Raw genomic sequence first — 27292 nt, 5'->3', positions numbered from 1 at the left:
ACAAAATATTATACACAATCTAACATAAACCCTATGTGTATAAAATTAAGACTTATATTTGCATGTACGTTTTGCAAATAAATTGTAATCGTTGTAAACCGTACATCTTTATTTATCTTCTTAGAATTTACATGTGTATGTAATAGTTAGCATCACGTAAAAAAACATATTTTTCGCTACAAAGTTATGGAAAGGGAATTTTATTTTTTTGTTTGTGATGGTTTTTCACAAAGTGAATTGTCCCATGGAAAAGACATCGACGAGTGCAAGTGTCCTCTACAGTTATATAATTGCTAAACAAACTTTTTTTTTTCAATTTTTATCTCTAAAATTAGGTGGCCATTTACATTGAATTAAAAGTCAAGAATATCTTTTTTCAAGTAGGCCCATAGATGGCACGTTTGGTGCCTATATTATAAATAAAAAAATAAGGATTTATTAGTACTTATAATAATAATAAATAATAAATATACTAAGACAATACACATATCGCCATCTAGCCCCAAAGTAAGCGTAGCTTGTATTATTGGTACTAAGATAGCTGATGAATATATTTATGAACATAATGCACATAAATACTTACAATATACAGATAAACACCCAGAGACTGAAAAACATCCATGTTCAGAACACAAACATTTTCCAGTTGTGGGAATCGAACCCACGGCCTTGGACTCACAAAGCAGGGTCGCTGCCCACTGCGCCAGTCGGTCGTTGGCCGTAAAATATAACATGAAAAATGTGTACACAATAGTGAGACGATGGCGATAACTATATTCGTAAACCTAAAACTAAAGCTACGAGGGTTCCGACGCTGGTTTTGACGACAAGCCTAAGCATTCTTCAGAGTTCTGTTTTTTTTCTTAAAACCTGGATATCTATAAAATAAGAGTAAATAGGCATCTTCGAGCCGAGTGAGTCCAATCATTGGCCACATCTACACTGATTATATCTTCAATTGTAATCTTGTATTGAGAGAACTTGAATCCTTGACACTGACCTAGACGACGAGTAATATTGAGCGGGTGTTCCCGGGTTCTATCTTCGGGAATTTATAATTTTTATTTTTCTGTGGTGTGGTTTCGCTCGAGCCTTCAGCTTTGGCTGGTTACTACCCTACCGACAAAGACGTGCCGCAATTTCTTTAGCGTTTCGGTACGATGTCGCGGAGAAATCGATTAGGGGCTAAATATAACTGTCATACCCCATACACCCCACCCCAGAAAAAGAAATTAACAATTTGCAATATCAAATTAGAATTAAAAATGCAATATAAATATAAAATTAAAAACACAAAATAAGAAATGACAATGAATAATGATAAAAAATTAAAATATAATACTTTTTGCTCCGAAAATTAAAAACGGTTTAAGAAATTTTGTAAAGAGTGAACTTTTATCCTTTAGATAGACACTGGAAAACTTTTGAGCATTGAAAAATACACTGAATTTTAAAAAGTTGCGAGCAATGGCTTGCTAAATTAATTGCTAAACAGCCAATAAACTTAACTTTTGGCATAGAGTGAGTTTAAAGGACGGAGAGTGACGTAGGCTACTTTTTATCCCTGGAAAATCCTGTCGGTTCCTGTGGGATAAGATAAAAACCGTAGTAAACGCCGACGAAGAACGTGGGCAAAAGCTAGTGTCTTATATTTCATCCAAGCTTAATGTTTGTTTTTAAAATCACTACTACCCAGAACTAGAGAGCGATGGCCCATACAAAATGTACAAAAGTTATTGCATGGACATTCTTACAATGCGATCCGTGGAGCCTTTACTTGGACAATCCACCAGTCCGGTCACGTGCGGAATAGAAATGTTAATATTCATTTCATTTTATCATTATCATGTTACGATCCGAGAAGGATCGATTCGCCGAAGGGCTGAAGGTTTAGGATTACGATCTAATATAAATATAATAGCAACACGCAGTATGAATTTATTTGTACAACGTAGAAACATTTACTGTTTTGCACGACTCATGATGCGCATCAGAGAGTGCTTTACGATCGTGCTGTACGATTATGTACATGTTATTCCACCAGGGGCGCCTGTGCATCACTTAGTACAGCTGTTTTAAAAATTTTTTTTTTTCTTTTTTTTTTTTTCAATATTTGATAATTAAATGAGCATTATGAGTCGTGCACTTTTGATTTTCCAAATTTACTTTAAATGTTTTATTGAAGGCCGAACTCACTTGAACGTCGGAGATTTGCAACGAACAGCGAAGTGTGTGTCGTGTCGCGTCGCGCGAACGAACTTTTGACTAAGAGCCCCGAAGGGGTTCGAAACTAGACGGGCAACATTTGACAAAAATTCACGTTGCATTTAAAAAAAAGACCTTAATTATACCTATTCGTTAATCTCTCTCGTGGATGAAATAAGGTTTTATTAGTACTTAAGACTGCATAAAAAATATATGCGAAGTCGAGGCGAGTAAACTTGTCTGGTTATAAAGGAAAATTAAGTTATAAGTAAATCATAATGGCTCTGTAATAATTTACATTTGAAATACACGTTTTACTATAAAAATTATATTTCTAGGAAATTATAAACTTCAAACGAGCTCTCTTATTAATGAAAGAGAGAAGAAATATTTTCATGAAATGTAAAAGCAGGGTACCACAAGGGATACGTAGCACGGAGGGTTAAGTTTGAGTACGAAAATAGTCTATGCTTCTTTAAAGACATTTACATATTCAATGAGTCGTAAGCAAAGTGTCACTCATATATTACATTGCAATAAGCATTATGTAATCGGAATTGCCAACTGAGTAACGCATATTATGTCATTACTATAACCATTCATGAAACTTAACTCCCACTTAGAGCTAAGTTAACGATTTTCGCAACTTTAAACAACAGAAGAGGGAAAGGAATCAGACTTTTTATTGGAACTGATGTCTTCGGTCCCCATCTCACGATCGTAAGTATCCCACTAAATTATAATATGACGGTAAAGTATTGTAATTTATATATATTAGTTAGTTGAGTTTAGTTAAGTATAGTTAAGCACTACAAGAGTGCAAATATGTTATAAAGAACAAATAAAATAATAAGGGAATGAAACATTCCACTTTAAAACATGGTGGTTCTATGTTCTTTAACTCCAACAGAAATATACTAACTGACTGATTATGATGACGAAGTGAAAAACTTACAGGACACTAGAAGAGGTGGCTAACAGCGGTGCAAGCCCTTTGAGCATACATAGGCCGTGAAGCGATGGCTTGGCCACTCTCTAGTATTTACACTAGTCAGAGGAGGTATAGCAAAGGTCATAAAAGCAATATGCGGGCTATCGATAAATTTAGAACTACTTACACCCATACTCATTTAGAACAACATAAAATCGTCTTATAATGTACCTATTTGAGCCTTAAAGTAAAGTTTTGTTTGCATTAACTAGCTTGCTGGATTTTTGGTTGATATGAAGAAAGCTAAAAAGTAAAAAAAAATTGTAGAAGAAGAAGAAGAAACACTTTATTTCCCGTATAACATACAGGTAAAGATGTTTCTTTACCTGTATGTTATACGGGAAACTATTGTTATAACTGTTGTTAGGAGTTTACAGTAAACAATGTAGACATGCAAAGGCGGCCTTATTGCTGCAAGCAATCTCTTACAGGCAACCTTTGTGGACAGGACTTACAGCAAGAGAACGGGATAGTGCCAAGAGTGTAAGTTTGTAGAGAGTGAACTTGATCTGGTTTTAATTGAGTTCTTTATTAACACACAAAAAGAAAATAAATTTATGTGCGCAAAGGCGGTCTTATCGCTTGAGCGATCTCTACTAGACAACCTAAGGTGAGAGGAATTTGAAAAAACTTGTTAATATGCAAATGGAATATCTATAATAGAACACAGATCAAAGATTCATAGATCTCTTATCCTAATATTATCTCCAACTCGCTCAGAGACTTGTTGTACAGTTTGTACATTTAGCTTCCATAACAAAGAACAGAATTGGCGAACTATCCTTATGGCTGTGATGGTCTTATTGTGGTGTTTTACTATGATTTGGGTAGCACACACTAACACACATATATGGATATGTGTCTGTGTGTGAGTTTGTGTGTATAATAATAAAAACATAGATCTGTTTACATTTTAATAACAAGGTTGCCTGGAAGCAAGCCGCTCCGCTTTCATCTCACACAAGTTCACTTTCTACTAAAATTTTGGTTTGACGTTTAGCCAATATAGCACGAAACACTGTTGTCGCTTATCTGTAGCACTTGTTGTTGTGTCAATAATATGAGATAGATGGGATGTGAAAAGTAGTTTTTTTTTAAATTATAAAACATATTCTAGTTTTGAATAACACATAAAACTCTATACCTGATAAAATTCTATCGCGCATTGTCTGCAACCCCAAATCAACACCATGTTCACAATTTAATATTAACGGTTATGAATAATTACGTAGACGTTATTTATTACTCTAAAATTTTCATGTAAGAAATCATACATATAGTAAAAGAAAAACATAAGAGCTATATGAAAAAATAGGTACACTAATTTTATTTTAATTTATCTGACGACATACTAGTTTAATTGAACGTCTATGAATTCGAAATTTTTAAACACTATCACAATTTATTCAGAAAGGGTTTATCGTTGAAGTTATCTTGGGAACAAAGTGCAGAGTTTGTCGATAAGATATCATGTCACTGCGCGTCACTAGTTTTTTACACATAACGATACGACACGATATTTTTTTACAAAACGTTATCTAAGTGTTTAAATAAGACTGAGTCTTCATTCACAGATATATGCGTTTTAATACAGCGCGTCAGTATATCTTTATACATATATACTATTTCCTTATACGACAAGATATGTTTTACAAAACTATGCATACATGCTCAACTATATGATTGTTTTAATGCAACCACAAGTACCCGCTCTTTACCTTATGTGATACGCGATGATCTCGGTATACACACATCATTAGTTAGTACTCCTAAATTACTTTTTTAATATATACGGACCAAGCACATGGCCTACCTGACGGTAAACCTATAAACAGAACCACACTGTGAAAGGCATGCCAATTGTCGCTCTATATCCATCAAATTTAGACTAAGTTATTAAGCCATATTTGCCTGTTATAACAGCGGCAACCAGATTTCGAACACGGCAGAAATAAGCTGGCGGTAGTAATTCCCCGGACGAGCTCAGTCACAAAAGCTCTTCAGACATCATAATAAGTATTTCCAAATTATTCATTACGCGATGATCTCGGTATACACACATCATTAGTTAGTACTCCTAAATTACTTTTTTAATATATACGGACCAAGCACATGGCCTACCTGACGGTAAACCTATAAACAGAACCACACTGTGAAAGGCATGCCAATTGTCGCTCTATATCCATCAAATTTAGACTAAGTTATTAAGCCATATTTGCCTGTTATAACAGCGGCAACTAGATTTCGAACACGGCAGAAATAAGCTGGCGGTAGTAATTCCCCGGACGAGCTCAGTCACAAAAGCTCTTCAGACATCATAATAAGTATTTCCAAATTATTCATTTTTATTCTTTAATTTCCGTAAAGAAAGTAAGTAAGTATATTTTACACAACAACACAATACAATTTGGAAACCTTAAAGAAAATAACTAACCTTTAATACTAATGCCAAAAATAATAATTAATGTGCAAATAAAATAATCATCATAATCATCATCATCCTCATATCAACACATTAGCGTCCCACTACAGGGCACGGGTCTCCACTTATAATGAGGAGGGGTTAAGGCCGTAATCCACCAAGCTGGCCCAGTGCGTATTGGTGGACTCCACACACCTTTAAGAACATTATGGAGAACTCTCAGGCGTGCAGGTTTCCTCACGATGTTTTCCTTCACCGGTGAAGCAAGGGATGTTTTAATTGCCTAAAACGCACGTTACTTAGAATAGTTAGAGGTGCGTATTCGAACTCGGCCCCCCGAAAGTGAATTCGAAGTTCCTTCCAAATAAAATAATGTGTGCATCTAATTGTTTAATCACTAGTTTTATACACTTGTCGTTATTAATTTAGACACTGTGGTAAAATAATATTGTTATTTGTACATTTTCTTCACCGCTTTACAGGATGGCAAGCTTGAAATAATTTATTATCAAGTATAGTGGGCGTTTACTACCATTAGTTAAAATTTATCAGTCGCTCCTTTTTTACTTCTCTTATTAAAAATAAGTAAGACAGAAACGAATTCACGGTAATTACGAGACGTTTTGTCTTATTATGAATTTAATTAATTGTAATGCTTGGTCAAATAAAAGATATCGTGTCGTGGTCGTATATAACATGCACGCCCAAAAATCAATGGAACAAATAAATTGACGTCGATTTTGTTGCCACTTTGAACTTGCTTTCTCGCAATAATTATGTATTATAAAGTAAATGATCAATCACCAAAATCGTATCGACCAAATGACTTGGCATGCTTATCGATTTCGCACGAATTAATGCACTTATTTACGACCATTGGGTAAATATAGCTAGCTTAGCCTTATGGAGTTAGAAATCGTAACTAATATTATAAATGTGAAGTTGCCTTTGTTTGTTTGTCCTTCCTTTACGTCCTAACTTAGCTAACAATCCAATAATTTTGGCATAGAGTTAGTTGAGGCTACTCTTGGTCCTGGAAAAATGTTAAATTTCACAAGGTGGTGTACATGAACAATCGTATTTTACCACCATAAACACGTGTTTAATTCACGTCTTAAAAAAATAACCAATCGACATGATTTTTAGCATAGATATCATTGGAAGTTTTTTACCGTCGCGTGTCTGAATTGCTTGGGATTTGTTTTAAGCCAAACAAAATGCTTACGCGGGCACTGCAAGAAAATTTAAGTTTTTTTATAACACTACGAAATACAAGTAGGATCGTAGATGGCACTTTCGCTGCGTTGATTACGTACAAAGTAGTGAGTAGTGATGGCGATAACTACATTCGTCAACTTAAAACGCTAGACAACGCTAGCGGCAGGGGTTCTAAATGCGCCCTGGTCTAAGAAAAAGCTTACAAAAAACTTAGTTGGGTGTTCTTTTTGTTAGCACTTGACATTTGAAAACATTTAACTAACACCAGAATTCAGTTTTATATTATTCTAAATTGTTACTTAACAATATTAGATTTATATAATCTGTTGCATCTCCCTACGATATAAAAATCTTTTTTTTTTGCAATGTTTGGTTTTTAAAAAGGTCATGTACAGTGACTCTTAAAATTAAAAATATTTAGATTCAATTGCTTGATATCGATTAAAGAGTAGGTATTATTTATATTATAATATGAAAATAATATGTACATAAAATTAATTTGATATTCATGTTGAGTGTGATGTGTCTGTTAGTTATAAGTATATAAACTTGACTAGCGGTCCCCGCAGTTTGGTCCGCGTTCAACATTAGTTTCCTACGAGTATACAAACGTTCTTTCGGTATACTGCACAATATACCTCGACAGCCTGACGGCGCAAAAAATTTTTTTTTTAATCTGTTATCCCCTTAAATTCAACCTCTTTGGGGTTGGAATTTGAAAAAAAAAACCTGAAGCATGTGTACCCATTGTAATTGTCAACCTGAATACCAATTATCTTTGCTGAAAATGTAGAAGTATAATAAATGTAGCAGTAGCCTTTGACTTTAGCGATTAGGGCAATAAAAAAAAAATTAAAACCGAATATTATTTTCAGAGCTGAGCGCGTTCCAACAAAAAAACAGTATTACTTACAGTTTACTATTAGTTTTAATATCCAATGTATCTACCAGTATACAATGCATGCCTGAGTGCGTTTATGTAATTTATGCAAATTACTATAGCGTAATGAACTGCAATAAAGATATCATCTAATGATGCTGGAGGTTATAAAGTCCACTTTCCACGTGTTGGTGACAAATCCATCCTCAAACTTCACTCAGTGTAGTCTTTAAATTCTAAATCTAAGATCAAAATATTGTGTTAAAGCTGAATCAAGCAGTTTTCCAATCAGAGGTGTGTTATATTATATAAATAGCTATGTTATATAATAAATATAATATATTAATTACACGTAATATGTATGATATTTTTTTATATCCACCAGTTAGCCCTTATCTGCAATCTAAACTGAAGGTAGGGGATGATAAATAAATAAAATATACTACGACAGTCGACAATACACACATCGCCACCTAGCCCCAAAGTTAGCGAAGTTTGTTTTATGGGTACTAAGATAGCTGATGAATATTTTTATGAATATAATACTCATTAATACTTTTAATATAAAGATTACAAATAAACACTAAGAGACTGAAATACTTTTATGTTCGTCACACAAGCACTTACATCGAGAAAAGTTTTTTCTTCATCATCAAAATAATATCAACCCATTTCAGACACATTACAGGGCACGGGTCTCCTCCCACAATGAAAAGGGTTTAAGGCCGTAGTCTACGACGCTGGCCCAGTGCGGATGGACTACACATAGCTTTGAGAATCTCTCAGGCATGCTGGTTTCCTCACGATGTTTTCCTTCACCGTTGAAACAAGTGACTCTAACACCCATAACTTTGAAAAGTTAGAGGTGCGTGCTGGGATCCGTACTCGGCCCGAAAGTGAAGACGAAGTCCTTCCCACTGGGATATCACCGCTCAAAGTTTTATGAAAACTTTTTATCATAATTTTATCATAATTTAAAACAAATTAAAATTAAATAACTATCCTTCATTCCATTATTTCTCATGCCTATTTAATTATTAAACTGCCATTTGACGGCCGAGTGGCGCAGTGGGCAGCGACCCTGCTTTCTGAGTCCAAGGCCGTGGGTTCGATTCCCACAACTGGAGAGTGTTTGTGTGATGAACATGAATGTTTTTCAGTGTCTGGGTGTTTATCTGTATATTATAAGTATGTATGTGTATTATATTCATAAAAAAATATTCATCAGCTGTCTCAGTACCCATAACACAAGCTACGCTTACTTTGGGGCTAGATGGCGATGTGTGTATTGTCGTAGTATATTTATTTATTTATTTATTTAAACTTGGTAACTAGGTGTTTAAATTAATTCCATTAATATTATTATAATTTTTCGTTGAATATAAATGTTAGCTTTGCAAACTGTGTAAACTGTTAGGTCCAAACAATGTTCTTAAGAGCATTCGTATAAATAATTTATTCAACACGTGTCATACCAAAAAAAGAACTATGCGCAGTTACCCTATAAGACCAACAACATTATTATAATATCAGTTAACTACCAGTAATTGTTCTGCTATTTTTAAGAATTTTAGTATCCATTATGTAGCTTATTCGAGCGTTATACAGGCGCCAAAGCTCCGTCCTTTAGATGGAAACCGGTCTTCAAGGCCTTCGGTTTTCCCGCTCCAAACAAGATGGCGACTTCTACATGAACATGTAAGTTGTAACACGCAACATATCTTTCAAACAATAATAAATACTGTTATCTACGTAGAAAGGGTCAAATTTCCTTGCATTCAGAAATACTAATATATTAAATCGATGTGAGAATTAAAACTTAAAATGTACGTCTCAACAAACAACTGTGGGACTTATTACGACTATATAAAATCGAATGTCCAAAACTGTTTTATTCGACTTAGCAACAGATCAAGAAGTTTTATTTTTTTATTTTATATTCAAATTTATGCATTTGGTATATTTTATTAGAACAGTTTTTATTACGGCCAATCACGATGCTATTTCTGTAATTATTTTAAAAAGAAATAAAAATTTAATAAATGTATGATTTAGAAGTGAATCTTCCTTTATTTAAGAGAAAACTAAATTGTAGCATGTGATTTTCTAGTTGTATTTATGCAAATATTATATTTTATATTTACCAATATTAATAAATCATATTATTAATATTGGTAAATATAAAATACCTACCGCCTTTATAATGCTAAAAAATGAAGTTGCTAAGTTTCTTAGGGCTTCTTCTTAGACCAGTGCGCGTTTCGAACCCTCGTAGTTTTAGTTTTTAAGTACACGAGTTTAGTTATCGCTATCATCTCAATACACATACGTATAACGTACAGGAAAACAGTAAGGAGTATACAGTACACAATGTAGACATGCAAAGGCGGCCTTATTGCAAGCAATCTCTTACAGGCAACCTTTGTAGATAGGACGTACAGCAAGAGAACGGGATAGGCCAAGAATGTTGATAGATATACATAAATGCCAAAATGTTAAGATACGAATACATAGATTATTTAAATAAATATATGTAATATATAAATATAAATATAAAATATACATAATATAAATACAAAATATACATTTAATATGTTATGTTGAGTATATACTACGTTTTATGTTTTTTTTTTTATGTTAATTTAGTTTTAAATCCTAATATTTAATTTTGTTTGCTGTACCACCTACTAATTTCTTATAACATTTTCTTGTATGCCTTTGGTTGCCTGGAAGAGATCGCTATTTAGCGATAAGGCCGCCAAATTGTACGTTCTACCTTATTGTGCTGTTGTATTTGTATCTCTGTAAATTTTCTCTGTGGTGTACAATAAAAGTGTATTCATTCATTCATTCATTCATTAAATATATATAAATATGTAACAAACATAATATATATAAGTAGATTTTAATGCATAACTTAAATGAAGAAATTATTGACTTTGACGTTTAATGATAAATGGGGGTGGGCTGAATTAGACTACCCAAAGGAAAACTGCTAAAAATAGAAAAGCTTTTCCCATAGCAAACTTCCTTCAACTTTTCCTACAGAAAAAGATTAAGCGTTCCATTATATGCCGCGTAGAAACCGATTAGCGATGGTTCGTATGGATTTTAAACATATTGCCCTACCTCTTACAGACTAACCCGCTCTACGATTTTATCATATCAACCCATTTCCGGCCCACTACAGAGCACGGGTCTCCTCCCACAATGAGAAGGGGTTAAGGCCGTGGTCCACCAAGTTAGCAAAGTTGAGAACAGTATGTAGAACTCACAGGCATTCAGATTTCCTCACGATTTCCTTCACCGTGGAAGCAAGTAATGGCATAATTACTTAAAAAGTTAGAGATGAGTGCTGGGATTCGAATTCGCCCCCGTAATTTAAGTCGAGTTCCTACCCACTGCACTATCACCGCTTCATCCTTACCAGTGGCGTGCACTTCATACAAGCACAAAAGCACAGCGTACCCTATAATTATGTAACTCGTACTCGAGGAGGATTTTTGCCATTTGATGCAGTATTACTGCTGTAAGTAACTCGGTGCACGCCACTGTTCCTCACCATTTTTTACTGCATCATTATTTACCACCTGGTGAGGTTGCAACACCTAACTTGAAGTTGAAAATAATAATGATTATTATAATATACAGTTTAATGAAGGCTAGACTGGTTTAATCAATTAAACTCTTTATGCGTACAATAATCATAGTACAGCAATAGACAAAGAAATAACAAGCTCGACATACAGCGTAACCAGATCAGTTAGTCCACAAGGTTACATATTATGCAAAATGGCCAGCCTGTGACGCAATTGTCCCTTTCACCGCCGCCATTGGGCACAATATAATACATAATCGGTCCAATCTATAATAAAATCGTGTTCAAGTGTTTATATTGTGACGATTTATTTGTTGCACTGCCTTTAATATTATTATTCAGCGTAATATTAAGTGCTTTTGAAGGCTATATTTTTTACCTGTTTATCGCGATACCATCGCATGATCGTGGTATATGCATACACTTTTATTAATGGCATACAAAAAAGAGCTACAGAAAGGGTTGTAAACAAAATAACTACTTTATGTTTAATTTTATGAATTTAAATCACCCTCAGTCAAAAATATCGTAGTTTCCTTACAAACTGTCATGATTACATGAATGTTTACTTGTTATGAAATTAAAATAATATATTTTAATAAAAATAAAATATGGTACGTAAAGATGCAAGAGTATATAATACATTAAAATCGATTTGTAAGCAATGTTATATACATTATTAATAAGAACACCTGTTAAACTTTGATCGTCTAATAATTCTTAAGAGGCATCGCCTCAGTAGAATTCCGCCATTATATAACTGGTTATTATAATATACTAATATATACATGACATTTAGAGGTGGTGTTTATATATTAATAATTCTATAAACCTAAATGTTCTAGATTTACTCATAATAAGGTCGAACTTATTTTTGTTATTATTTACCATGAGATCTTAACTTTAACTTCGAATGGCTAGGTATGTAATGTTTAAAAAATTATATTAAGCTTTATAATAAAAGTTATACTATGAGATGTTGACGAAAAAAATTAAGGGAACCCGACAAAGATTGTTGTGTTTTTTTTTAGAACACCTTAGCTCTTAGTTTAAAATTATATTTATCACCAATCTCATGTAAGAAAAATAGAAAAATAATATTATGTGAAAGCTTTAAAAAGTCAATAATGTGTCTATTTATTTAAAGAAAGTTCAAATATAGCATTTATATTCATGATATATGGATATACAGAAGTATAGTAGAAAAACCAGAGTTACCGACTGAGCTCAGCGAGTCGCAAAGCTGAAGTGTAAATGGGCGGGGCACATAGCTCGGAGAACCGATGGATGTTGGGGAACAGGTAAACGCATCGTTGGTCGGGCCCCAACAACGTGGACAGATGACATCAAACGAGTCGCTGGGAGCCGCTGGAAACAAGCGGCCCAGGACCGTGGATTTTGGAACTCTCTACGAATGACCTAAGTCCAGCAGTGGACTTCAATCGGTTGAAGGGATGATGATGATAGATATACAATGAAGAAAAACCAAAAATATACTATACAAAAGGCGGCATTATCGATTAATTACTAAAATATATAAATTACAGAGATTTAATACAAACAAATGAGGCAAACGCAGATAAAACCCGCTTGTAAACTGCTATCACCACATAGGAATGTCGCTTTTCCTCAGAAAGACTGGTTATAACTGACTTTCATAAACAAAGAAAAGAATATAACTCATAAATCTAAGCACCGTATAAACGTGACCAACCAATGAACCTACGGCAAAAATTTCAAAGAATTCCAACCTTCGCAAACGCTTTCAATTAAGACCTTTGCCGTCAAACGTCATCAAAACATAGTGTAAAATCTGCCCATCTGTTTGTCTGTGCATGCGAATTGAATCATTCCTACAAAAGACCTACGAGTATGTCCAGCAGTGGACTTCTATCGGTTGATATAATGATGAACGTATAAATAAATAAACTAAGACAGTATACACATCGCCATCTAGCCCCAAATTAAGCGTAGCTTGTGTTATGGGTACTAAGATGACTGATGAATATTTTTATGAATAATATACATAAATATCATAACTTAAATTATAGTGAAATAAAAAGTACCTACTACGGCAATAAATTACGAATATATATAATCTATGTTCAATCGATCGAGTTTTTTTAAATTACGTGACCAATTTTTTGTTTTTTCTTACCTAAAACCCATAACATCTACTTAAGAATTATCTAGCGAAGTATTTTGCAGCGCAGCAATTTATTTGTTCCAAGGATTATAGACTTCATTAATTTTGTATATACGTGTCAGGTCGGGCAGGTCAACTAGTTTTATTATACATAACAGCTTGACTCATAACTAAAGTGGGGCTAGCCAAAAGAGTTCGCAGCAAATAAAATCTCATTTTCCTTTTAGTCTCTCGGGCTTTCGCAACAATGTGAATCAGTATTCGAAGATTGGAGATCCGAAAGTAATTTGAATGGACAACGCGTTGAACATGCCGTTAGGAAATGTTTTAAAAGTTTAACTGTTTTATTTAAATCAAGTACATGAACAGCCTCATTAAGTGTACCGAAGTACTGTGGGCTTTTTTAAATGAAATCTGCATAAAATTAAAAATATTAATTCTAATAGTTAATTTGTGATTTTTTTTTTTATGATTGTATTTAATTTAATGTCAATTCTTTCATTTGTATTAGTGTGATTGATGACTGTATTTTAATTGTATTTCTTTCAAATGTTAATTTGGGCTACACCTGAAATAAAAACTCGTAAGCAAAATATATATTGTAGCTTTTTGAATGGCTAATCTTGTTGAGTAATAGTACCTGTTATTATTAAGATGGCGTTTAGATATTATCTCATTAAGTGGTTTTAAATAAAGAAGGTATTCTTTCTATTTGAAATATTAGTAGAAATACATTTAATCTAAGAGCTGGCGCTTTTTTCAGACCAAAGGATAAGCCTTTGTAGCCCTGCACAGATTATATCAGAAAAGATATAAATTTATGTTCTCTCACAGCTTTATCAACTCACAGAGCTCTGGTGCACAGTTGGAAATAATATCCAAATAGTATATGGGTGTTTATAAACGGGGGTAAACTTCTCCTATTCCATGTCCCAGTGATTTACCAGGTGGGTACATTAAGTATATTCCTAGTCAGGGGATATAATAGGGGGATATATTTTTAATCTCCCGCCCGTGCTAGCCCTGCAGCACCTACAAAATGTTTATCTTCTCCCACTCTCGAAGCTAGTTTGGAAAGAATATTCTAATAATGTACAAATATTACAGTCTTTTTTCCTGTTACTGTGTTTTGGCAGGTGGACAAATAAATTGTATCTCTTTTCAGTGGAGTAATGATTGAGGGGGATAATTTGATAGCCGTGAAGATGGGAAATTGCACCCGCGTTTTAGCCACAATGTGTATTACAATTTCTTTAATAAAATTCCATCTAATATAAAAATAGCTGTCGCAATAATTTCAAGCGAAAAAGTTACCTAAATAGCGAAGGTAAAGTTTTGCAATATGTTAGTTTGACGTCAAACTCTGTCATGAGTCACGGCGCGTCTACACGTTCGGCCATCAGCGTGTCGGTTCACGTAACTGGCCACAGAAGCCGCGTCCTCGACCCCAATACAGTCAAGTGAAAATCTGACCGAAAACAATCGCCCCATTCTCTTTGACTAAGTACTGCGCGTGGTATTACGACACCAAAGAAATTGTTCTTTCCGTTTGTTTTTTTTTTTTAGTTTACTAATGGAGAAAAGTGTGTGTTATGTCATTACTATTGTCTCATTATATTCTATGTTTTATAAATGTATAAACTAGAGCTCCGCTTAAATTACATGTTTTGATGGCAAGTGATGTGAGGTGACGCATCCTCATCCAGTGGCGTGCATAGAGGGTGTGCACAGGGTACGCAGATGATAGAAATATAGATAGAGAAGATAGAAAAAATCCAGCAAGAGTTATAAAAAACTTAGAGATAGGCATTGTAAGAGATACAAAAAGCCCAACCTCAAGTATTCATAACTCATACTGGAGATTTTGTTTATCTTAAATCATCTGCATACCCCGTGCATATCCCTCTATGTACGCCACTGTCCTCATATAGTAGTGGAGAAAATGAAAACCGGAAGGGCATTCCAGATTATTGCGTATTAGAAATTATAGCGTTAGAAATGAGGAAATTTAATCTTAAGCATCTTGCATCTTTGTGGAATATTTTTCCGGAATAAATAGTATCTTGCCGCTCTCCGGATATTTAATAATTTGTATGCAATAATGACATGTAGTACACCACGCATGGCACTGGGCCAGCGTGGTGGACTGAGGCCTTAACCCCTTCTCATTTTGGTCGGTGACCCGTGATATGTACTGGGCCTGTAATAGTTTGATATGATGATGATTTTAATACCATCATGATACACGCCAATCTTTAGCTACATTGCTGCTAAAAGGGGCAAAAAATTAATACGAAAATGAATAATATGTGGAAACCACTGGGCACAAGCAGTGGTTTGTCTCACTTCGCAAGTCCAACAACGGACGTCCAGTTTATTTGACTTTTTACAAACAAACAAACAAACCACAGAAAAAACTTTTCAGTTTTGTTTATAGTACAAATAAAGAATGAAAGCTAGATGGAATATAATTCATTCGTATACTAAGTATATTAAAATAAGTGACATGTTATTGCTCAAAACGCACATAACTTACAAAGTTAAAAGGTGTTCGAACTCTGTCCCCCCGAAAGCCGAAGTCCAACCCACAAGGGATATAACATACCATTGTAAGATAGCAAAACATGACAAAAAAGCTAGAGTAATTAAAAAGGTAAATAACACTAAGTAATGTCCACATTACTTCGTCGACTGTCAAGAACTCCATGGGAAAATATCTGATCTAGAACTCAAGTTGTTCTTAATAGCGGGAAAATATTTTAAACTCTTTTGCTTCAACTCATTTTTGCAATAGCATAATTACCTTTATGAGTTCTCAATGCAAAAAGAAGAGTTTGTATGAAACGAATTATTCCTACCTGTCCCCTCAGGGGCACAAATAGGTAAAAGAGCTATCGAATGGCGTGCATAGGGATTTCAATCAGGGTAGGCATAAAGCAGGAAGATCGAATAAAATGAAAAATTCTCCTCCTATATAAAATTTTTAGGGCAGGCAGTATACTTTTGCCGACGTGACGGCCGAGTGGCGCAGTGGACAGCGACCCTGCTTTTTGAGTCCAAGGGATTCGTGGCTCCGTGGGTTCGATTCCCACAACTGGAAAATGTTTTTGTGATGAACATGAATGTTTTTCAGTGTCTGGGTGTTTATATCTATATTATAAGTATCTATATTATTTATTTATATTATTCATCAGTTATCTTAATACCCATAACACAAGCGACGCTTACTTTGGGGACTAGATGGCGATGTGTGTATTGTCGTAGTATATTTTATTATTTATTTTGCATATATCAAGTGCACACCACTGGTGCTATCTGATCCTCTGCGCCCAACGAAAGGACAGATCAAACTTTTTTGTTTCGGTCTGTCCCCCTCCTGTTTTCTTAGGGGGACAAACAGGAGTAAGAAGATTTTTCAGTGCCATCGTCGGGCGCAGGAAGACAGATCGGATCTGTTTCAATTTGTCCCAATTGACAGATAGGATCCGTTTTCTGTGTTATAATTACTTAAGAACAGTTTAACAAGTTTTTCCATTCCATCCTTTAATTATGTTTACACCAAAAAGTCCTTAGATCTGTTCTTCAATCATGTTTTAGGATGAAGGGCCAAATAATTGATTGATTTTTAATAATTTTTTGTGTCTTTTTAAAAATCTTTAAAAGTCCATTTTAAAGTTACATAAATTGGTTTTCAGCAGACGTCGATTTATAAAAAAAAAACTGAATTTAAACATACATTATCAAATCATTATCCGAATCTGATGCTATCGTTTTGTCTTATAGGTATTGATTATTGATTTTATTGCTTTAATAATTAAAAAAAAATTATAGAAAAGAAATTTTCTTTATATTCTAGTGGGTTACGAGAATCATCTAAACGGAGGGACATTATTTTCTAACTGCTGTACATTCGTTAGTAAAAGCTGACATAATTTATATTGTACCTATTATTTTTTTATTAACTTACTCTCACGTAAGTTAAGGTAGATGACACAAATAAGAAAGCAGAAATATGTCCATGAAATGCTTATTATTGAAAATTTTGCATTATTAAATACCTAGTGACTACATTTTTAAACTTTTTATTTACATGAATATTGAAATAAAAACAGCAATAAAAATTAAACAATAAAATATTATCACCTAGACATTAAAAACGTGAACGTATCAAAACTTGTTTTTATTTTAGTGTACCTAATTAGTTGTAAGACAAAAAGTGCTTTATGACGTTAAAATATGGTTGACATTTGCTCGTTTTTTTATATGAAACTAGTATGAAAAGCAAGCTGAGATGTGGCCTTCGGGTTCGTTTCCGAGTGCTTCAGAGATTGCGCACACTTGCAGATAAAGGTAGCTTACAGCTTACAGCTCAAGTCCAGAATTAGATTAAATTGTGGAAACAGCAGTTGCAAATTATGGAAACAGCTCGGCTCAGCACTTTACATCTGTAGAGTCATGGGGCTAATAAACAAATTCCTGAAATACCAGCAGCGCGATGAGTCCTACGGTTGCGGTTGATGCGATTGCTCTGTTGTCTTCTATTCTAGTCTTCTAAAAAGGCATTCTATCCTAGCAATATGATATACTTATCCTGATGTGTCTGAATATATCATGGCACTGAAAAACATATAGCGAAAAACTCTCCCCTGAGTGCCAGTACTATTTGAGGTAGACAGTGGACGCTTTCGTTTAACGCAGCATATAACTTTGTATATGCTGCACTGTAGTTATAAATTGTACAGTAAATCATTTTAGAGAATGCGTAAAAATATAAGTTCTAAAGTTTTATGCTGTGACAATTAATAATTATTACGTTAACGATAGAATAAAAAAAAAAAGTTGAAAGATATAGGGGGTGTGCGCATTTAGTGTGCGCATTTTCTTTAATACAAGATTTTTTGCAGAGCTTTATAGCAGTTTAATTCGAATTGTTGGGCGTTGACTTTTTGGCTCTTGCGTATTTATCTTTGACCTTATAGAGTGTAGAACTAAGAAAACTTTAATTATCAATTGATATTTTTTTTTATCTTTTTGATCATATTTGTTTGAAAATTGAACTATTAACATTAAACCTAGTTATAATATATATATGTGGGAAAGCGGTGATAACCCAGCAGGTAAGACATCGACTCCACTTTCGGGGACAAGTTCGAATCCCAGTCCCAGCGTTTTAACCAATTAAATATTGTTTTCTTCAACGGTGAAGGAAAACATCGTAAGAAACCTACATGTCTGAGAGTTCACCATATATTCGCAAAGGTGTGTGGGCTCCACCAATCGGCACTGGGCCAGCGTAGTGGACTACAACCTTAATGCCTCCTCATTGTGAGAGGAGACTCATTGTGATATGATGATGATGAAACATATTATAATTTATTTTTGAGAACATGATCGTGAACTCTCAGGTATGCAGGTTTCCTCACGATGTTAAACTTAACGGTTGTAACAAGTGATATTTAATAGTTTAAAAAGCGCCTAACTCTGACCTTGGACCCAGAAGAGGAAACCGAATACTCACCCGTTATATTAAACACATATTCCTTATATTTTTCTACGCGACATCGTACCGGAACGCAAATTCGCTTAGCGCCACGCGTTTGTCGGTAGGGTGGAAACTAGCCGCGGCCGAAACCTCCCACTAGGTAAACAAGCCCGGAACTAAACAAGCTTACTAAACTTATTTTAACTACTGCATAGTCAGTTTTGAGTACCTACCGCCCACTAGGTTTTTTTTTTCTTTCAAGGCGTCAACGTTCCAGAACGCTAAATAATTGATCGGCGGCACGACTTTGTCGGTATGGTGGTAACGAGGGACAGCCAAAGCTAGGCCAACCAGAAAAAAATCCAGACCATAAGAAATTATTTATTCGTAAATTGCCCCAACCGTGGATCAAACGCGGGACCTTTCACTTGTAAACCGCAGCGCGCAGCATTTTGCCAGACAGGCAAAACCGTTAGTAAGGGCACAGTAAAAATAATGTTTACATTAAGTATTTATACTTAATGTATTTAAATAAGTTAACGCGTTTTGATCGAGTACAGAATATTGACCCAGACGTAATTATCTAGCTTTTATCACTTTAGAATAAACTTACCTTACTTGTAATGGAATAAAATTATTTCACCAATAGAGAGTTATTGTTTTTGTCATAGACTATATATTAACCAATATACGACAATTTTTTAAGATTGTCTCATACACGGACGGAGTTACGAGGGTCCGCTAGTCTAATATAAATATGTAAAATATCTTCTTAACATGAGCTACTGAACTGGACTATAGATATTGGTCAAATAATGCGTATCAATTACGGTTTTTTTAGGATTTTTTTTGTATATTAATATTTTTATTCAATACGTAACTAATAAAGACTCTTAAATAAATGATACATTCGTATGAATTAATATATCATCATAATCATATCAAGTAACAACCCATTAGCGGCTCAGTACAGGGCAGAGTCTCTTCCCAAAATGAGCAGCAGGGTTAAGGCCGTAGTCCACCATCCGTTGGCCAATTGTTTGAATTAATACATATTTACAGAAAATTTCTATTTCTTAGGTTAAGTATTGTGTATTCATTTTACAGGAAACCGCGTGGTTCAGAAAGAATGTTGAACCTAGTCGGACAGGCCATTGTTATAACTAACATCTCACAGATCTTTTTTATAAATTTTAAAATGCATATAAAAATTACGGAATCGACAGGAATTGAACTTGCGACTTTCTGGCAATAGCAGCCTGAGCGTTTTGACCAACGGCTCTTCTACCGCCGATTCTGAAATTAGTATACCTTTTTATATCAGTCTTATAACGACTGTAGCGCCATTTAGTAGGAACCATTGTAGTTTCGATCTACTTATCAAAGATATATTAGAATGAGACACTTTGAAACAAGAGATGAAATATTGCTTTTTATTTAAATTTCAAAAGTTTCATTAATGTTTTTACCTACACTTGGAGATAATGACAATTTTATATGGTAAAATAACAATTAAAAATTATAAAATTTCGTTAAAATATCGTTAAAGATCGTTAAAGCCCGCTAACGGGTTCTAAGTACTGAATTTATATCTCCTATAAAACCTTTCAGCCTATTATCGTCCCTATTGACATAGGGACGATAATAGGCTGAAAGGTTTTATACCTTAGGGGACATAAAAAGGAATCAAAAGTTATATAACTGTCAAAAGGAACAAAAAATATTATCAACTACACTGACTTACGTAGACTCTTTTCTGTATGTGTATCTGTTGCTTTGTTCGAGAAAGCGTTAATAAAGTCATACACGAGCACGTAATGGGAATGAATGTGTGCGTGCACTAACACAAGCTTAGCATTCTAGGCTGAGCTGCATGCCCTGACAAACTATGACCAAGTATCCATACGTTTTGTTTTGTCATCTTTATCCAATACAAAGATTGATTGCGACTGCTTATTGGCGCAGTGAGCAGCGAGCTTGCTTTCTGAGTCCAAGGCTATGGTTTCAATTTCCACAACTAGAAATGTAAACTAAATATTTTCCTCACTTCCGGGGGCAGCTGGAAGAAATCTCCTTAGACAAATTTTCCCTGTACGTCCTCACCTTTTTAAGGTTTTGTGTTGTTTTCATTTGCTTTGGCTTTAACTAAATAAATAAAACAAGCTCAATGGCAACTTAGGCTATATTTGGAAACTTTTCTCTAGAATATTAAGATTCGGTACAAAAATTTTCGGCATTTTTTTTGTACCTTAAAATCTATAGTTAGATATTATAGTAAAATTATTTTATACGCTTTCATAAGTATGAAACAAAATATTTTTATAATAATTACCGAGTTTTTTGCCAAATTGGGTGTTGCCTTTTTAAAGTATTGTGTTTAAGTCACGACATTTCGCTGTTCAAATTGACTCATTTATCAAGCTTCTATAAACTAGCTCCCAAAATTCTGGAAATATCTATACTGGCGAAACTCAGATCCATATATAGAGTACGTATGTTGGACATAGAACAAAGTCAAAAGTCAAAGTCAAAAATAGTGAGATGATGGCGATAAGTGATAACCATATTCGTAAACTTTAAACTAATACCACGGGGTTTCCAAACTCGTTCTGGTCTAAGAAGAAGCCCACAACAAAGCAAGGTGTTTTTTTTGTTATTACCATCTCACATTGTCATTAAAAAATATTAGAAGAGCAACCTGATGAGAGCAATAATTCACACCCAATCAAATAAATCGACGTAGATTATCAATGTTTTATTTTTAAAATTGTTTGTGTAAACAAAATTATAAACTTAATGGTAAATAATATCACAACATGATGAGTGGGTAAAACTCTTATTACTGCAATTCAGACGCGATTAAGAGCATTCTTTTAAAAGCAATACTCTTTTCGCAAACCATTATAACTCAGCTAAGAAAATGTTACAAAATATAGGTCCAATAAACTCATTCAAAATTCTTAAATTCAAAATTCAAATAGGCTACTTTATAAACACTATTCAAAGGCGAAGTCAATCTGTTTGTAGTGACTCTACCACCGGTTCTTGACTTGTATTGGGTCCCGGGCTCTATCCCGAGAAGAGCAACTTGGGAATTTTAAAATCTGAATTCGACTGGTCCAATGGAATGCTTCGGCCATGGGTAGTTACCATCCGAACACGAGCCGCCCAGCTTTTAGCGTTCCAGCACAACGTAATTAATATATCTGCCTTGTTACCACCAGATGAGATTGAAATCAATGGTTGAAGCCCACCAACCGAAATTAGAACGGCGTTGTGAGAATTGGAAAGCATTTGTTCTGATTATGCTAAGAATGACAGCCCTTAAGTATATAAACAGATTTGATAGTCAAAGTCCTTATTATTCGAACCACGGACTTTCATGGAATCTTTCCAATAAATACCGATGCGCCTACAACGCATGTATATCTCTCTCTTTCACTCACTGTTATATACCAGCTATCTCTTTCCTAAATCAGTATGATAAGTTATCATTTTGTTTGTTTCAATGAATAGTTTCTGCGATAATAAATAATCGACGACTTACATCATCTCCTTCACTGGCCTTTATTGTTTATTATATTAAGTATTTATGGATACGAATGTATTATTTTTTGTGCAGTTATAATAATTTACGGACCAATCAGATGGCTCACCTGATGGTAAGTGGAAAACCATCGCCTATAAACAGAGCAACACTTTGCAGAGCAAGCAAGGAACACGTCCCGCAACGTGCCACCAACCTGAGGTGTAGGCGTTAAGCCTCATGCGACTGTTGGCAGCGACCCTGATTTCTAAGTCCTAGGCCGTGGCTTCGATTCCCACAACTGGAAAATGTTTTTGTGTGATCAGCATGATTGTCTTTCAGTGTCTAGGTGTTTATCTGTATATTATAAGTATTTATGTGTATTATTCATAAAAATATTCAACAGCTATCTCAGTACCCATAACACAAGCTACGCTTACTTTGGGGCTAGATGGCGATGTGTGTATTGTCGTAGTATATTTATTTATAAATATCCATTATCGGCCCACTACAGGGCACGGGTCTCGTCCCACATGGAGAAGGGGTTAAGGCCGTAGTTGGCTCAGTAGTTTGGCAACATTATGGAGAACTGTCAGGCATGAAGGTTTCCTCAGGATGGTTTCCTTCACGGTTGATATTTTAATTACTTAAAACTTAACTTTGAAAAGTTAGAGGTGCGTGCTGGGATTTGAACTCGGCCCCACTAAAAGTGAAGTCGAGGTCCTGTGTTTCGCTGCAATCCAAACTCAGGACTTCGTGATCCATAGACGTACTTACTACTAATTGAACCATCAAGACAATAATGAATAACTCTTTGCAAGGCTCTGAGAGTAACATAAGTTACTTCTTATTCCAAATAAGCTGGTGAAAATTAGTGTCCAATAAATGTCCTGACCAATTGACGTAAACGATAAGACCTTTTACGCACGCTGCTTTTCTCCGCATGTCTCTCCTTCAGTCGGAACGCTCTCGACAAACCTTAGCGACGCATTCGTGACTCGCTGCACACCGATGTCAAAATCCACATTTATTTACATCTAATAAAACGATTACTAACAACTTCGCAGCCGCCGGCATGCTCAATGAATATTTACAAACTAAAAGCTCTTTAAAACGGCCCATGTGGTTTGTATTATGAAAAACCGTTCACGTTTTATGCTAATATGAGTGAGCGAGCGAAAACTAGAAAGTTTACTCGCACAGGCGCGCGCTCTCACACATACACGCCTGGTTTATAATATAATTCTATACGCGAACATTTTTCAAAAAAAAAACCTAATACAATTTATAAACTTTTTTTAAGAAAATAATGAAAGAAAAGTTACGAGAGAAAACTCACCGTGTCCGATTCCTCGTTGTGACTGCTCTCCCACAACATTTTTAAACTCGTACAGTTCGTTCACTTTTACGTTGTTAAACTCAAATGCTCGGATCAGTTTGTGTAAACGATCAGTCCATTTCCGCGCGCTAAATGTTTACGTGAAAATTCGCATCCCCGGTTTATTTACTGTGTGGGAAATTTCCCGGTGTGTACGCGACTGCTGCCGTGGCGTTGTCGGCGTTGTATGCGCGGGCGCACGTCTCCGACCGCTCACGAAGTGCCCCGATGGCGCACGAGCCCACCCGACCGAACCGACCTACTTTGTTCTACTTCGAAACGCTTCAAGTGGTCGAGCGTCAATTTTTTCTCCATTTTCCGATGAAATGCTACCTGTCTCTGAAACTAGGCAAGACAAAAACCGACTCGTTTTCCTAGATTCTTTTTAGCTCATTCACTGATCGCTAGCTACATTTATCAATAAATATTAACTTTATTGGTGTGAAACATCTAATGTGGCGGGTCAGACTCGCAAAACAGAATCCTAAAATGGAGCTTCCCTTACATAAGTTTTTTAATATCTTATGATTATTCTTCTATTACAAAAAACCTGAATATAGTTTCTGATTATGCCTTTTTTTCGGTATTTTAAAGTCTGATTTATAAGAACTAGTATAATACATACAAAACAAGCTGGAAAATACATATAGAAAATATTACTAATACTTTCGTAGCAAAGTACCGAAATTGCGCATTAATCCTTTTATTATATTTTGTTCGTTTCTTTAAACACTCTACTAAATATATCAGAGTTTAGAAACTTGTATAGATTCTATAAATTAGAGTTTAGAAATTGTATTATTTGGAGCAACGTGGTAGAACTGAACTCTATACCTCTATTTGGTATAGGATTTCCATACCTACCTAGTAGATGTATAGCTGAGATGATTAGGCTGATGCAAGACCCTTATAATATCTATAATTATTTTAATAATGTCAGCGTTATTTAAAAAGTTACCATTATTTACGTTTATGATATTAATTTAATATATAAAATTAATTAATTAAGAAAGTATAACCAAAGTGATCGGTAATGTGGTAAATGAGTACGTAAAAAATTTATAAAATTTCTATATCATCATCATCATATCGACCCATCCTCCTCCTCCTCGGGCCTCCTCCCACAATGAGAAGGGGTAGAACCGCTTCCATATAATTGCATTGAAAAAATACATGTACAAATAATAAAATTATGTCTTTTTATAGCTACATAAAAAAATGGACCAAGGAACAATTTGACGAGTCGTGAATGACGTTTGTTTATTGCGATATTTAAAAACGATTATATCACAAAAGTGCAAATCTCGAACTGGGGTATCAACATATCAAATCGCCAAATTATTAGTGTTCTAACTTCTGTCTGTATCCACTTCTATTGACATCTTATTTACGTTCATAGATTTATTATTTACATAATTTATTTTAATATATATTACATATATCGGAGAAGCGGTCAGTGAATGAGCTAAAAATAATCTAGGAAACGAGAGAATATATATATTATATAAATATATTTATATATATAAAAGTATAGAAATATAAATATTGCTCGTTATGCTTACTCGTGACCGTCTGGACCAATTTGGCTAATTTAAAACAAATTGTAAAAATTATCAAAATATGAAATCCTCCGGAAACGTTACACTGTTCCTTGTTGCTTTTGTGGCATAAAAAGTATGTTATGTCCAAGGCTGTATGCAGAATTTCATCAATATTTGTGCAGCCAAAAGAAAAACCAAACAAATAAACTTTCGCAGTTTCAATATTGATGGAAATCCAACCTGATTACCATCATTACATAATAGAAAAATGTTTATAAACGTTTCTAAATAGGCCAAAAAAAAATAGATTTCGAGTGTCTTTCGTTTTCAAAAATATTACTCGTTATATCTGGACTAATTTAATTCATATTTTGTTAAAGTGAATGGATAAACCCTTTCTAAAACTTAAGCATAAAGGACACTGCATTGCTAATGCAGTCATTGTGAGACCTTAAGATGCTGAGAACACTTAGTCACGTACCTTGTGAGTTGCGCAACGTAAAAGTTCAAAAATTACCCATTTCAGTGACTAATTCATACAAACTCATATATATGTATATATAATTCACCACTATCAACTCATTACCGGCCGACTATAGGCAGTGGCGTGCATAAAGGGTATACACAGGGTATTTATAAACCGTACTGGAGATTTTCTTCACTTTAAATCATCTGCTTACCCTGTGCATACCCTCTATGCACGCCACTGACTATAGTCTATAGGGCATGTGCCTCCTTCCGGAATGGGAAGGGTTCAGGCTTTAGCCCACCACGCTGGCCAAGTGCGAATTGGTGGTCTTCACACCCCCTTGAGAACAATATCAAGAACTCTCAGGCATGCAGGTGGTGTGACGTGATGCCTCACGACGTTTTCCTCCACCGTTAAAGCAAGTTATATTTCATTTTAAATACTACGTCAATGATAAAAATGCTCGGGTGTAAATTATTGATCTGATTCTATCTAAGTGCCAATGTGAGATGGTGATAACAAAAAAAAACCGGCTAAATTTGTTGTGGGCTTCTTCTCCCACTCCCACTCCCAAACGCGCGTTTGGAACCCTCGTAGCTTTAGTATTAAGTTGAGGAAATTAGTTATCGCCATCAACTCACTTCTATGTTAATATTTTACAGGCAATGTACGCATAAAAATGGCCATGTATGTGCCTATTTGAATAAAGAAATATTTGACTTTCACTTCACCGCTCATTTACATTAATTAATGTTTAAAAAGAGTTAAGGGTAGGTAATTTTCTAAATGTTCGCAATAGTTAAACATGCAGCAGGACTCAGGAGTCATTAACAAAAGCGAAACTAGGTCGTAATTATATAGTTAAGTAACAGCCAAGAGGCTATAGGGAAAAACCTAGCAAGAAATACGTACTTCGCACCGACAAATTATTATGAAAGCTTATTTCGTCTCAAGGTTGCAATATGGATCGCAACAAAAAAATATCGCAAGAATCTTAACTTGAGAAACTTCGGAAAATACGTTATGGTATTTTGTCCAATTATGTATGGTCATACGTACAAATGTAAAAATATACATTTGTACGTATGCACCTACTTACTTTATATATTTTAATATCAACATTTTGAAAGGCTTGATATCTTCAAAGTCTTTAGAAGTACGCTAAGCCTTGTTTTACGGTTTCCTCGGTATCTCAATGGAAGATGGAAAGAGCTCGTCATCTTTACTGATCTAATCAAAAACGAGGAGATCTATCGAGACTAGAGTTACTGACAGAGCTCAGTCTGTCGCGATTCTGAAGACGCAATACGCTGGGCGCATAACCCAGAGAAGATAATCTACGGTTGCAATTTACCGTAACAAAAAGCGAAGCAAATTCAAAAAAATTAAATGCTTAAATTTGAAGTGTAGGTAAAAAAGTTTTAATTAGAATTATC

General features: G+C 34.7%; 1 protein-coding gene across 2 annotated transcripts in view; it reads right to left on the bottom strand.

Annotated features, from left to right (window-relative positions):
• The window catches only part of LOC120623859 (DNA-binding protein D-ETS-4), a 53651-nt gene extending 29636 nt beyond the window's left edge, over positions 1–24015 (bottom strand). For both annotated transcript variants that reach the window (XM_039890129.1, XM_039890130.1), the window contains exon 1: positions 23808–24015. In XM_039890129.1, the coding sequence (XP_039746063.1) occupies positions 23808–23846 (39 nt within the window). In that variant the 5' untranslated portion in view covers positions 23847–24015. The remainder of the gene's footprint in view (positions 1–23807) is intronic.
• Between the last annotated feature and the right edge of the window lie 3277 nt (positions 24016–27292).

Source organism: Pararge aegeria, chromosome 5 (assembly GCF_905163445.1).
Source record: "Pararge aegeria chromosome 5, ilParAegt1.1, whole genome shotgun sequence".
NCBI lineage: Eukaryota > Metazoa > Arthropoda > Insecta > Lepidoptera > Nymphalidae > Pararge > Pararge aegeria.
This window is presented reverse-complemented; position numbering and strand designations above follow the sequence as displayed.